Source organism: Prinia subflava, chromosome 1, assembly GCF_021018805.1.
Source record: "Prinia subflava isolate CZ2003 ecotype Zambia chromosome 1, Cam_Psub_1.2, whole genome shotgun sequence".
NCBI classification, from domain to species: Eukaryota; Metazoa; Chordata; class Aves; order Passeriformes; family Cisticolidae; genus Prinia; species Prinia subflava.
Window position 1 is genome coordinate 125587665 of NC_086247.1, and position 14042 is coordinate 125601706.

General features: G+C 33.8%; 1 protein-coding gene across 1 annotated transcript in view; it reads left to right on the forward strand.

Moving 5' to 3' along the window:
* DGKB (diacylglycerol kinase beta) overlaps nt 1–14042 on the forward strand; it is a 333490-nt gene that overhangs the window by 193205 nt on the left and 126243 nt on the right. Inside the window, exon 21 of the mRNA XM_063411359.1 lies at nt 3981–4045. Within this exon, the coding sequence (XP_063267429.1) occupies nt 3981–4045 (65 nt within the window). The remainder of the gene's footprint in view (nt 1–3980; nt 4046–14042) is intronic.

Consider the following 14042-nt stretch of genomic DNA (forward strand, 5'->3'; position numbering starts at 1 on the left):
AGTGATGCCATAAGACCTTCCTCCCCCTCTCATCTCGGAATAGGCTTGACAACATTGTTTCTCCTCAAATTATTATTATTAATAATATTTTTGCCATTTTTAGGTATGTTTACATTTACTTGTGGGTTACCTGTAAAACTGGAAAATATTTCTATTCAAATATAGTAATGCTGGAAAATTGTATTTCAGGCCAGAATGCAAATCACTTTACTAATAAAAAATTAATATGTGAATCCCAGAGATTATATTAATTATAGACCAGTATCTGTTCAATGACCATTCTTTCAAAATCTGTTTCTCTTTGTGAGGTAATATCATGAAGTATGCGAGTTTGCTTTACTAAATCATGGATTTTTTCCTTCTCATTAATTTTATAGTAAAATACAAGAATAATTTTTTATCTTTTCCTGGACATTCACAATATCAGGTAGCAGGAAGGGTCAGCATATTTTGCAAACTATATTTAGTTTACCATAGCATCCCTCTGTTTCTGTATAATTAATTAGGTGATTTTAGTATAGCTTTTGACACAAAAAATAATTAATTTCTCAACTGATCCAATACCAGTTTTAAGTCGTAACAAGTTGGGCTAGATGCCCCTTCTTGAAATGGCTGAATGAAGTCTGCTAAAATCAATGGTGTTACAAATGTAGCCAAAAATCTCACAATGGAAGACTCTGCTCTCCTCAGCCAGGAAACTTCCAATGGTTGTTCCTAAGGATTCAGGGATGGCATCTGGTAATTCCAGCAGCTTTTAGGAGACAGTACTTACATTCCTACTCACTGTCAAGTTCCTATTGCTTTCAGTTCTTCCCATCGCTTTTAATTCACTTATACCAATCTATTTGCTACTGTCTTAACAAGTACAAGAATGCAGACATTTGAAAAACAGAAAACTAAGTGTAGTTCCTTGGGTGGGTTTTTTTGTTTGTTTATTTGGTGTTGGTTTTTTCTCTCTTACCTTTTTTCCCCTAGAGCAGAGGATTGTTGTCCTAATGCACACTAGCATGGGCTGGTTTCAGGTTTTTTTACAGTGAGGAGTTATGATTGAGAAGAGGTCCCTGTGCTGGGGAATCTGAGGGCTCTGCTTTGGATTTGATTGAGGGTTTGAGAGAACACTTGGAAAGTATCAGCTGAAGGAAGCCTGAGCAGCTCCCCTACTTTTGAGCTTACCTTGTGTAGTTACTTTTCTGGTTTACAGTTTCCATCAATAAAAGCAGCTCTTCGGCAATTTTTTTTAGTGAAATCAGCCTGACGTGTGCCTGTCTTGTGCTGTGCCTGTCAAAATTAGCTGAGTGTATTACTTTTTTTACCTCCCTGTTCATTAAGTCATTTGATTCATTTTGGAGTCAAAAAATGTTCAGGGAGGGGAAAATTTTGATCAAATCAACCTTGCATGGAAACAACTGCCTGTTTGCCATCTGCAGTGGGCATTGATCCCTAGCTTGTTTGTGCCTTGCATTTGTTATGCATGAGTAAGCACATTAGCCTTTTCATTTCATTCATTAGACAGTTAGTCCTTGATTAGTGTCCTAGTTTCTGTCAAAAATGCTACTACTCCTTTATTCATTTTGTCTTGGGTCTATCTTATGCTTCAGTGTGTAGAAAACGAACAGTTAACTACAATAGTCCTTTCATTTCTTTTTCGTATGAAACTGGCTAACAAATATACTTTTCTAATGCTGGCGCATCTAATGTGGGATAAAGTATGAATGATGGGTCTTTCTAAAGTTAACAGAGTTATTATTTTAGTTCAGCTAGCAGGCATTGTTTAGAAGTGTGGTGTCTCAGGGTTTATTGTCAGCTTTATTTCATCCATCTCCAAGAACTGTGGGATCACCTGGATACTTGTGGATATTTGCCTTATAAAATTGCACATAAAAATAAATTTAAATTAAAAATGAGTGCAGTTTGAGAATACAGCAGTGAAAGTTTCAGATGACAGTTTGGATGACAGGACAGAACAATAAGGCATTTTTTGACTAACACCATTAACCGGGGAATTTTGCTGTCATTTCCTTGCAGAACAGTGAAATGTTGAATGACAGTCCATTCCTAAATATAATAGAAAAATACATGAATAATTATATGATGTGCACAAAGCAGCAAACTATGTACATCTTGAGAAACTACATAACAAGATCATAAAATAATCGAGTACCTTGACGGAGTCAATACATTTAATGTTGCTACAGACTGATTTAATTTGATCAGCGATCACAAGTTTTGCCTAAAAATTCTATGCTGTTACATCCTTATGTAGCTAGTATGTGTAAAATTTTATGAGTTATGTACTGCTTTTTATTCATAATTGTTAAAGTTTATTTATATGTTATCAATCTGTCTGAACAATTATACCTTTGAATTTAATGTTATTAAAGTTCAACATTTATCTTTTCAAGGAACCCTTAAGTTAGTAAACCAAACTTTGAAGGTTGGACCAGTGAGTTCTATGGTGCCTGCCCTGCTTAAAATTGTAGTAAATAAAAAAACTTTTTAAAGCACAAGGTGTTGAAGCCATGGTTTATATTAGTGGGCACCTTTATATCTGTATTATTAAATGCTTGCTTATTTGTGATTTAGATTAACAGTGATTGTTTTAAATAAAAATTATTTTGAACAAAAGTTTGTCATGTTTGGAGGCATTAATAAGTGATTTAAATATTTAATTTGGGGACTTTTCCTCCAAATCTGAATTCCCATTGTTTGAAAAGAATTTAAAATGTTGCTAGATACAGGCTTATACTGGATTTAATAGTTCTCTAAAATTTTTAGACTTTATAGTTCCATAATCTTTTGAGTCAGTAAATAATAGGTGGAGAAGTTCATATATATATGATAGTTGGTTATAGTGACAATTTTATTTGTAGTTTTTCTCAAATGCTATTTGCATGAAAACTGAAATTCTTTTAAATTTCTTACTAACTGAACTATTTCTTATATTTATGTTCATATGTATTCAGAATTTTAAGACATAGTTACAAAGACATGATCCAAATGGATTTCTCCATGTTTTTTCCTATCCGCTGCAGGACTTAGGAGTTGGTAGATTTCATACTCTCCCAAGTCATTTAATACATACATTGAAAAGTTAAAGATTAATTCCCAGTTTGTAAAGTTTTAATGATTAGTATGAGAAATAAAAATTACATGATCTGGATTGAGGAAAAAATTCTATTTATACCTCCAAAGGAGATACAAAAATGCTTTGAAAACTGATTCTAGCACATCAGTTCCAAATATTCTATTTTCAACAACTCCCACCAGCACAATGGATTAATTCTCTTCTAAATGATATACACTTACAAATATTTAATACAGCTGTTTCATTTCACATACATGTTATTTGATTATATTAGTAACAGAATGTACTTAATTTTAAAATACTGATAAAATTTATTTAATTAAAAATACATGTTTATATTAAGCAATATTTCCATGATTTCACATCCTGACATACAGAAAATGGGGAATCTTCTAGCAATTATTTCAATTTTCTACCCAGTTTTAGAGAAGACTATACCATATGAAAATATCAACTTGTATGCATATAAATTAACTTTGCTGAATCTGTCACTCACTTTTACTAAAGAAATGGATTTCAAATAGTTTATTTGGTATTTCCACAAGACAGAACTGTATCAATGGTCTTACTGTAAACCTTCACCATATCTGGGTATTATTCACTGTATAAAATTCGAAGATACTTTCACTACACAAAATTATCATGTCTGATTTGTAAAAAAAGATGTAATGGAGACTCAACAAGAATAATAAATTACTAAGTTCAGATACATCCTATTCTGGAACAATGTACCTGTAAGCTTTCTAAGTGATAAAAGTATTTCTTTAGTTAATAATGACAGTTCACAAAACACCTTGCAGACAACACTCACTGTTTACAGGTTAGGTCTTCCATTTTGCAGTTTTGCTGTTGCAATAGATTAATGGTGCTTTTTTTTTTTTTTTTGTGCTGTTAGGATGCTTCAATTGCCCACAGATTCCATATCATGAGAGAAAAACATCCAGAGAAGTTCAACAGTAGGTAAGAGTCTGAAAATACATGCATATAACAATATTTTTCCATGTTATTAAGATATGTTCTGTGAGGGGTTAAGTTTCGCACATCCTTTAAAATATTGATTCTTATAAAGGAGAGGAAATTGGTTCATTTTATATTAAGCACATGTTTCCAGACTGCTTGTAGTGTAACTTTTTGGTATCTGGTATTTCAACTGAAATGAATAGCATTATAAATAAACTGTTCTTACAGGTGAAATGTTTGCCTTCTAAGGCTAGCATGGACAAGATGATTTTGTTTGTGAGGATCCCTGAATTGACACTTTGCTGTTAGGCACTGAAGAACACTTCTTAGACAGCTGCAGATGGTGATCCTTATGTTTCATTCCCACACTCACACTGGTACATTGACAGGGAGCTCTTCCATATTTACTCTTAGTAAGGGCAAGTGAATGCCATTTTACACAGAACTGCTTTTATCATTAAACAACTTTGTTTCTGTAAAAAAAGTTAGGAATGAGACTTTGCATCTGTTTCTTGTGTTGCTTTCTGAATCTTTAGTGCTATTGCAGAGCTTTTGTGGAGATTAAAAATGCATTACATTTACTGTAAATTCAATATCTAATTTGTTGAGTAGATAACATTCATAATGCAATGTTTATGTTGGTTTCTTCTTATTTAGGTAATTTAGCAAGTAAATTGTGGTGGTAAGAGCAACATTTCAGAAACTTTAATTAACATTTAAAGGTACATGGGGAGCAAAAAGTAAGATACAACCTTATTTGGAATAAACAGAGAATGTCTTAGAAATAATTACTAACACAAATGTTTTGTCACTGTGAACCAAACCACAGATTATGTAATTTTCCATAAGGATGACCTGGAAAGTCTTCTGTAGATGCAAATCTTCATAGACTTCAGGATAATAAAATAGGTGCTTGAGTTCTCATCTAAGAGCTGTACAGAATGACATTTAAATATGTTTGAATATTATCTTGCTTACTGTTTTTTGTTAAAAGTATAGCTTTTAGAGCTAATAGTCAGAATGGGGGTCTTGTTTTTCAAATACTCAATCTGCTTAGCATCTATACAATGATATACTGTGAGCCCAAGTGTCTATTTCTTTCTAAGTTGCATAGTACATATTTGTTTTCTATGACTTCCTTTTCCTAGCTCCAATGTTTCTCATTCTGAAAGAGTTCTACTATGATAAGATCTGAACTCCAGCCTGATCTATGCAGCCCAATTTACTGTACTCTATCAGCAGGACTAGAGATATTGGACTTTTAGCAAACGATGATATTCTAGGCCCTGAAGATGAAGCTAGTTTATCAGTGGTCTTTCTGCATATTTTCAGTGGTTGGCAATTATAATTTATAAAAAGCTCAGCTAATAACATGAGTTTCAGATCAGATTTCATGTCACAATAAATCATATGCCATTAATAACATCTGCTAGCAGACTCACCTTGAAATTCATCTATATTTTAAGGAACCTGATATTTCTAACATTATCTTAAGGAAATTAGTTACAAAAATATATAGTCCTAGTCCCTATGTACCTTGGTACTGTGATAGTGAAAGAACTTGGAAAAAGTGAAGATTCTCTAGGTATAAAAAGATTATTCAGAAAGGTTATGCCTTTCTAAAAAACAGTATAAAGACTTGAGCAAAGTATAATAGAAACTGATATTTTAAATGTGTTTTCTTTTGTCTAGTGAGAAAAGAAAGGGGTTTCCTATTTTTGTTCAGTAGAATTTTCCAGATGATGCTAGTTCATAAATACTTCTTTTCATTACCACATATTTGCGTGTCAGAATAAGTCCGTAACATGTTGCAGCAGCATTTTCCTGGAGGGCATGAAAAGAAACCCCTTTTTTAGTTGTCTGCTAAGCCCCAAATCTTAATTCACCAAAATGTTGAATTTTCTATGCAATCTTAATTATTTAGACTCAGCAAGTCCAACTCAAGTCTGATTCATAGTGGGCTCCATAGTTAACAGCACCTGCTCCTTTGAAAACCCTCCATTACTCATTTGAAAATCCTACACTGTCATATGGGCATATCTCTTGTGATTTTAAAAAAATAATTCTTTTTTCCTTTTATGTTAGTTTCCTTTTGCCTAATTTTCCAACATTTTAACTTTCACAGCTATCATTCAGAGCAGGTCCTTGCACTGAGGTTCTACTCTGAAAAATGAACATGCAAAAATTTTCCTTACTGAAGCAAAACTTTAAGTTTTTATTGTGTGCAGAGGTCTTTTGAAATACACAAGTGTTGTATTTGTTTCAGTGAAGTAAGTTAGGTAAAGTTTGGAGTTAGAGAATCTTTTAACATTAAAGATAAAGATTGGTAACAATCCTCAAATTCCTGAGTGTATTCCTTGCCACTCTAATCCCAAGGTTCATGTGTAAATTGAGCATACTAATAGGAAAACTCCTGACACATTCTACTTGTGTAGAAGCAAAATCTTCTTTTACTTGTTTATCTTCTCAAAATGAAGATGAGATAATATTGCAAGACTTAGAAAGGCATTTTTAATGACTACTAGCCAATGTTGTGGCATTCTTTGGAACTGGGTCACTAGTTCTTGGGAGCTGTGTCATATTTTGAAATTCTGCATTATTCACAGATTTTGGACACAAACACTTACTATTACTGACTTACTAAAAATAAAAATAAATAAATTTAGGTTTAGATTTCTAAATTGTCTAGAGATAGACATAAGTCTTTGGAAAATGTAAGTTTAAGTATGTATTCATTCACTAAAAATCCACATTATCAGTTGTTTCCTTTGCAATGAAGCACCTGGTTATTTGAGTTTCTTAAGAAATTGAAATCAAGTTTTTTTGTGAAAAGAGTCTTCTGTGTTAAGAAGCTTAATTTTCAATGAAAAAATACCTTATACATGCCTTAATATCTTGAAAATGTTATGCTTGTAAGCTGTGATATAGAATGGCTCCATACAGTTTTCCAAATGAGGCTCAGCATAAATACTTACCAGTGGTTTTAAAATACACATTACTTGTTCGTAAACCCAGACCTGGACGAGAAGAATTCTGGTGATGGTCAAACAGTAAAGAATGGAAGTGAGAATGCAGTAATTGTGTCCTGAGCTCTGTCAGAAGAATGAATCTTAATATGCCGTTTAAATTACATCTTTTGATCATTAGAACACTTTATCAGAAACCAGGACTGATACTGCATTAAGATCTATATGTGTCATAAACCCCAAAATCTCAGCTGTCACATTACCCACTCTGCAGGTCTGAAGTGCACACAACCTTGTGCTGGAGAAATCAGTTTCCTTCCCAGCATCCTGTGCTTAAGAGTAGGGTCAAATTTTGCAGTGTAAGTGTGGAAGGGCTGAGTTAGTGCCAGTGGGGATAAAACTCGAGAAAGGCAGTATTTCAAGTAAAAGTATCATTAAACTAGGACATTCTGTTGAAATAATGATTCAGTTAGGCCAAAATGCCCTACAGGGAGATCTGTGTAAACATTATAGGCTTGATGCTGGGAATAACAGATGTTTGAGTTATGTGACTGGAATATACACAAGGAAACGAAGAATACTTTCAACAAAAAATAATTCAAGTTGATAGTAGCTTTTCTAAGATCATACTCAATTAGGTGTACTAATTTGACTCCTTGTCATCTCTTACCATAAAAGATATTTTCTAGTCGCAGTAAACTAAAATAGTGTTTATAAATTTCAATTACAGTCTTAAGTACACTGTCTCTGAAGTTTCCTAACCTCAATCTATTTCCATCTTTTATGAAGAAAACATAAAGCAGAAAAAGTTTCTAATAGCTTCATTTATGTCATATTCCTGACAATATACTTTTGAAATTCCCTCTCAACTCGTTTAATTATGCTTTTATTTTGTGCTGATACCCATACATTTAATCTCTTAAGAAAGTTTTTAAGTAATAGAAAGTACTGATTTACCTTGTGCAGGTGTTCTCCAGGAGAATGAGGAAAGGGTACAGTAAGAAAAGGTAGGAGAAATGGCACATCAGTGCATCTTTACCAAGTTATTCTGGGTATCCTGACTTGGGTAATGCACTATACAATGTAGTTATAACATCGTATCTTTAGCAAGATCCAAAAGAAAAGGAAGAAAAATCCTGTCGTGCATACTGCATTCAAAAGCTTTATTGTAAGGGATGTCTAGACCTGCCTTGCAGCAAAAAGACCAAAACAGTGTTATTCCACTTGAATACGGGAGTTGAAGGCAAGTTCAAGTTTTGCAACTGAAAGTGAAAAAAAACATTTTAAGAGCAAAGTCAGTTATGATGGGGTGAATTCAGTGGTCTACTCTCAGATGTACTCAGCCTTTGTTTTCAAGTTAACTTATTTTCACTTAGAATCAAACAGTCAAAATGTTTCATTTTGGATAGAACAAAACTATTTTTATATTTTCATTATTCTTCCAGTTTTTCAGTTTGGGTGATGGAGTCTCTTGGATTGAGCCACAGTCACATCTTTTCAGTGAATATAATAAGTATCAACACAAAATTCCTAACATTAATTGCAGACATTTCAGCTTCTCCATCAACCTCCTCTCTTCCTGGTTTTGGCTGATACTGTGGCTGATACAAAAATGTTTAAAAAGAAGTCACTGACCCCACAGAGAGACCGCATTGCAGACATCTGTTATCTGTCCCACTGAACCCACAGGTTCCTTTTCAAAAAAGGATAAGGCTCCAGGGAACACTACCTCTGAACTCAGGCAGCACTACTGCAACTGAAGTCATCAGAAGAAGCAAAGCAAGGTGAAAATATTTGCAATAGAATACAAAACATTTTCCCACAGGCAAGAGATGGCTTGTAGTTAGACAACATATTCTGCTTAGCTTTTGCTTGTAATGTTTATAAGAGAGAAAGAAATGGAAAAACAACTAGCATGTTCTTTTGTCAGACTGCAAACCTGTAGCAGCTCACCTTTAGAAATAATACTCAAATAACATATGCTTGAGTTGGAACAAAGGAAGACAGAGCATAAAGATGGTTTAGCATATCTATATCTGCTGTCTACAGAGCAAAATCACGGCAGTTTGCGTCTGCAAACTCTCTCTGATACAAGATTTCATGTTTTTATCATTTCTCTGGAAAGTGCTAATAGGCTAAGGCCCTCTGCTTGAGAGACTTCTTACTCCCTTAAACATTTTTTCTATAGCACCTCTCTGGGAGGCTGGTGTGGTTGGGAAACCTTAGGTTCAGATTCATGAAGACTTAGAGGCAGTGTGATGTATAAAATGTATGTTAAGCAGGAATCCCTATGTCCTGGACATCTCCTGGGATTTCAAAGTACATCTCTGAAAGCAGTGTACTGTATCAGACCATAAGCAGAGCAGTGAATTTATATTTGTATTCTCATGGTCTGCAACTATCAAGTTCACTACTGCAGGACTAAATTGGGTTCAGGCTTTGTCAGGCACTTCCATTTGAGGGGATCACCACTTTGCACCTTTAAAAACAAGTGTACAACATTTTTACTCTTGCTATTGACAAGAAATGGGAATGTTGTCTTTTTTTTCTTTAGAGAAAGTTACATGTTTGTAAGATACATAGTGGTACCCAGCTTTTAAAAAAATAGTTTCTTTAGAAATTGTTGAGTGTATTGAGGTTAATGTTAAAGGGTTAAAATCATTGCATTTCTAGGAGACAGAACTGTTTATGGTGCAGAATCATACAGAAGGATTGGCTCAGCATGGATCATGGAAGTAACAAAGTGTTGATTCACAAAAGTCTATCCGTATGCTACAGCCCAAGGTCAATAAAATCTAATTTTCTTTAACTTGCATCAGGCTGGTTAAGAAATTTATTGCAGATGATGTTTCCCTACTCAGAGCAGGTCACTGAACCTTTTCTATGTATTGAAGTGCCTAGTGGATGTTTTACACGTTCCTTGATTAATAAAACAACTGCCTTCTATTACAATGTGTTAAAGGCAAATGTAACTCTATAGGAATTAATTCTTGGTCTCTTCCACAGTATAGCCACACCATTTGAAATAACAGTGAACAACACAATGATAGAAAAAGATTTCTAACTTCTTTAAATTGTTGTAAATTCAGATGTGAGAGGAGTCTATAGTAATTATGAATAAACTGTAACAAAACTGCTAAACTACTTCTTACTGTTTGTTCCGTGTTGATGAAGTATGGTCAAGTATTTCTATACCAATCCATAAGGTTATTTTCCTTGTTTTTTCATGAATACACTAAATAAAACTCTTTAATAAATAAATAAAATTGAGTTTTAACAAATACTGCTTTTTTTTTTGGAGAGGGCTTATAGTCAGAACTAATGAACACTAACATGAATTTGCAGCTTCAAGCGTCATTTTGAATGAATTAATTTTCAAATCTCAGAAGTAAATGGCAAATCTTTCCATAAGTTTGATGTGGCTATAATTCATGTTTACAACAGATGCTGGGTTTTATAAGCAGTTAAGCAGCAGCCCTTTCTAATATATGTTACAAACCCAATAAAACCTTCTTCCAAAATCCAGTCAAGATTGCTAAGTGGCCACAACGCACTTACATATAATATGATTGACAATATCCAATCCATTAAAAGCAATGAAATGAATTGTTAAGGGATAATTTTTACACTTCCTATTTATTAAACATAAACACATTACTCTTTAGTACAAAGAAATTAAAATTTAATCAGAACAATGAAAACCTTTACTCTGAACTGCGGATATTTTATAGTGCTTTTTTTTTAATCCTTTAATTCCGGTAATTAGGCTCCTACTACAGGTCCCACAGATAATGAGGAGAACCCAAGTACTCCTTTAGTACAGTACAGACTGACACAATGTACAGCATGTGCTTTTACTTCTCTTGTGCTTTAAATCACAAGAAATTGGGTGCTAGATTTACTTCAGATCCTGAATCTTGTGACTAATATACTCCAGTTTTTAACTTTACACTCTGCAATTGGGAATTGGTTTCTATCATATTAGACAAATTAAGGTAATTAGAAAGAAAATTTTGGAGAATTTAGCCAGTCCTCCTGGCTCTATCTTAGTACTACTGTTCAGAATTAATTTTTAATAGATTACCTGAAAAGTAGTGCTTTCAACCAATATGTCAGTTCCTGATTAAGTAACCTGAGTTCTTATCTTTGTTAATTGTGTAATGGAAGCGTTTTTAAGTACGCAATGTCTCAAATAAAGAACCTGTGTCAACATCTCCATCATTTCAAATAACATTTTCCATTTGCCTCTTTACCGCATTTGAATGTAATTTGCCTGACTCATGTCTATGTAATTTCATTTCAGTAATCTGACTGATTTCTGATCTGGTTCCACGTGCCTTATTCTTATTGCAGAAGGTTGCATAGCCCTTTCTAAGAAATGTGCAAAGCTAGAGGTATTTCCAAATTTATGATATGAAGTAAAGTATACTTTTTGTATCTTCGAAAATAAGATCAATCCAGCAGATCTCTCTCCGTTACAGTTCTTATTGTCTTCCAATTTATATCTTTGATTTATTAACATAGTATACATTTTCCAAAGACAATATTTTGAAAATATTTGTTTTAAATATAATAGCGCAATTAATGTAATGCATTTCTGTGGAAATTGAATGATGCTGCTGTACAATAGTGCCTTTGTTAGAACTACGTTGTTGTTAACTTTGCCTTCAGAATAATTTTGGAGTTTGGTTTTACTTGTAAAATAATACTGACTACTACTTCTTTTTATTTCACCTGATAATGACACAAGTGGATAAAAAATAGAGAGGTATTTGTCTTAGTATTGAAGATATCTTTAGCATTTATATAACCAAACTTCTATTTTCTCTTCTTTCATTCTTGTATTTTCTCTTTATATATTTTTTATTTTGTGTTATGTAATGATAGCCAAAATAGTACTTTTTCAATATCTTTGTGTATGTTTGTGAAAAAAAAAAATTAAATAAGTTTTTTAGAAAAAAGCACAAATCAAAAAACATCACCAGAGAAATGTATTGGCTGACTTGGTGATTTAATGGGAATGGCTGGTGCTTTTTCTGATTTTTGACTCTACTGCTATTGAAGCCAAGTATATCTAAGAGATAAAAATGGTTTTAAGTTCTATTGTCTGTTTTTCCATCAAGATACTTCATAGTCTGCCTGACAGAAGTTCTGATGTGTTTTGGGAATACTATTTTGGTAATTTATGCCTTTGAGACTAAGTCATATAATTTCTTCTGTTCTTGCCATTCCTAAGAAAGGCTTACTCATTTTAGGATATTTCTGGGTGCTATCGTGGCACTGAAGGAATTCCCCTCTGGATTCTCTTACAATTCTATTGCTGAACAATTGGCAACTATTGATCTACATCTGCTTCTGAAGCAGATTAGTGGATGGACATTTTCTCTCTCACCACTGACAGCAGGTTCCTGCACTCAACTTTTCCCTTTGTCATACAGAAAAATTGTGGGAATTTAAAAGATCTTGCTGGATTGCTAAAACAAAAATAGTTTTTGTTCAATTAGCCCTCTATTTGCCTTTCAGGAAATGCACATTGTATATATATTGTCTGCCTTGAGTGCTCTCTAATGTTCAGCTCTGGTTTGGGTAAATGGGTTCAAATCAACAAGGCATGTGGCAGATTGTTGGCTAAGGGATCACTATTCTCCTGCCTCCCTCCAGCTCAAAATATCCAGGAGTACTTTATGGGGAAACTGCCAAGACAGGATACAAGATGGGCAAAGAAACATGCGCGGAACAGTGTCATTTTTGGTATTGTTTCTCAGAGCTTTAAAGATCAGGAGTTACAGAGTTCTGAATTCATTACTGATCAGGGATTGTCAGAACAAGCTTGATGTTTCTGCTATTTTCACATGCCGTGGCATAAAACAGACCACAATAGGAAAAGGAGAAAATCGTTGATCATAAAAACAGTTATCTAGTAGTTTCTGGAACTTATTAAGATTGGAAAGTTTCCCATTAAATCTGGTTTCAATCCCTGTGAGTCAACTTAGTTATGGCAAAAATTACTACTGTTCTTTAGGTTAATATTAATTAATATTAATTTAAAAAATACTATTGAACTTGGGCTATTCTTCTTTCCTGATGAGCTAAAATTCAGGACCAGAGTGTCATTTGAATGACATAGGTAGATGTGGTAAAAGCTACCTAGGATTTTAATTTAATAGTAAGGGGAAGAAGTTGTTAGTTTTGCCATTTTTCTTTTTTCTTTTGTTCAAATTAGACTTAGGGAACAGCTGCAAGTAATATGGTTTCCTGATTCTTGAGAAACTTTCAGTTACACTGTTTTTAATAAAGATTTGTCCATATGAGGGACAGCAAGGTCTGTTAACCTCTCTTGCAGCATGCTATTTCTGAGCCAATTATGAAGATGTCTAAAGGCATCGAATGCTCTTTGGAACAGTAACTTGTGATTTGGGAGTATAATGGCCAACTGGAGAACTTTCTCTGTGGTTAGCATATCTGTGCTCACAATATATAAAAAACAAGGGCAGAATTGATTTTTTTTTATGAGCTAAAATTCTTCTTGGATTTTTTATTTTAGTTATGGTGATATATTAATAACTATAGTAACAGCAGAAGTAGCAGAAGCTTCTGAAGTGTTTTGGATTTTGATAGTAGAGCCTTGAAGGCTGTGTTAAGTTGTCAATCTAAGGTTTTTATCAAGATTTTGTTGATGTACAAAGAAGGGGAAAAGTGTTAATCAAAGAAATATGTTCTTCTTGGTGATATGAGGCAGCTGAGTATTCACACTGAATGAAATCTTCAATATGTTTAGCTACTTGGATTTCTTAGAGAATTGTGGTGTAAATCTTCACTGAAAGTGATTTGGGAACATAAATTTAATTGATAAGTTGTTCTGGGCTTTTCAAATGAAACCTGAGTGGATTGACAGTACGGCTTATCAGAAAAACCTTGCAGCAGGAGAGCTGCACAGCAGCCAGGACGCTGCAGCCATGGGGCTGTTTCTACGCTGGCATCATAGTGAGGGCAGTCAGGCAGGCAGAGGGAGTTGGGGTTCAAGTCCCCCT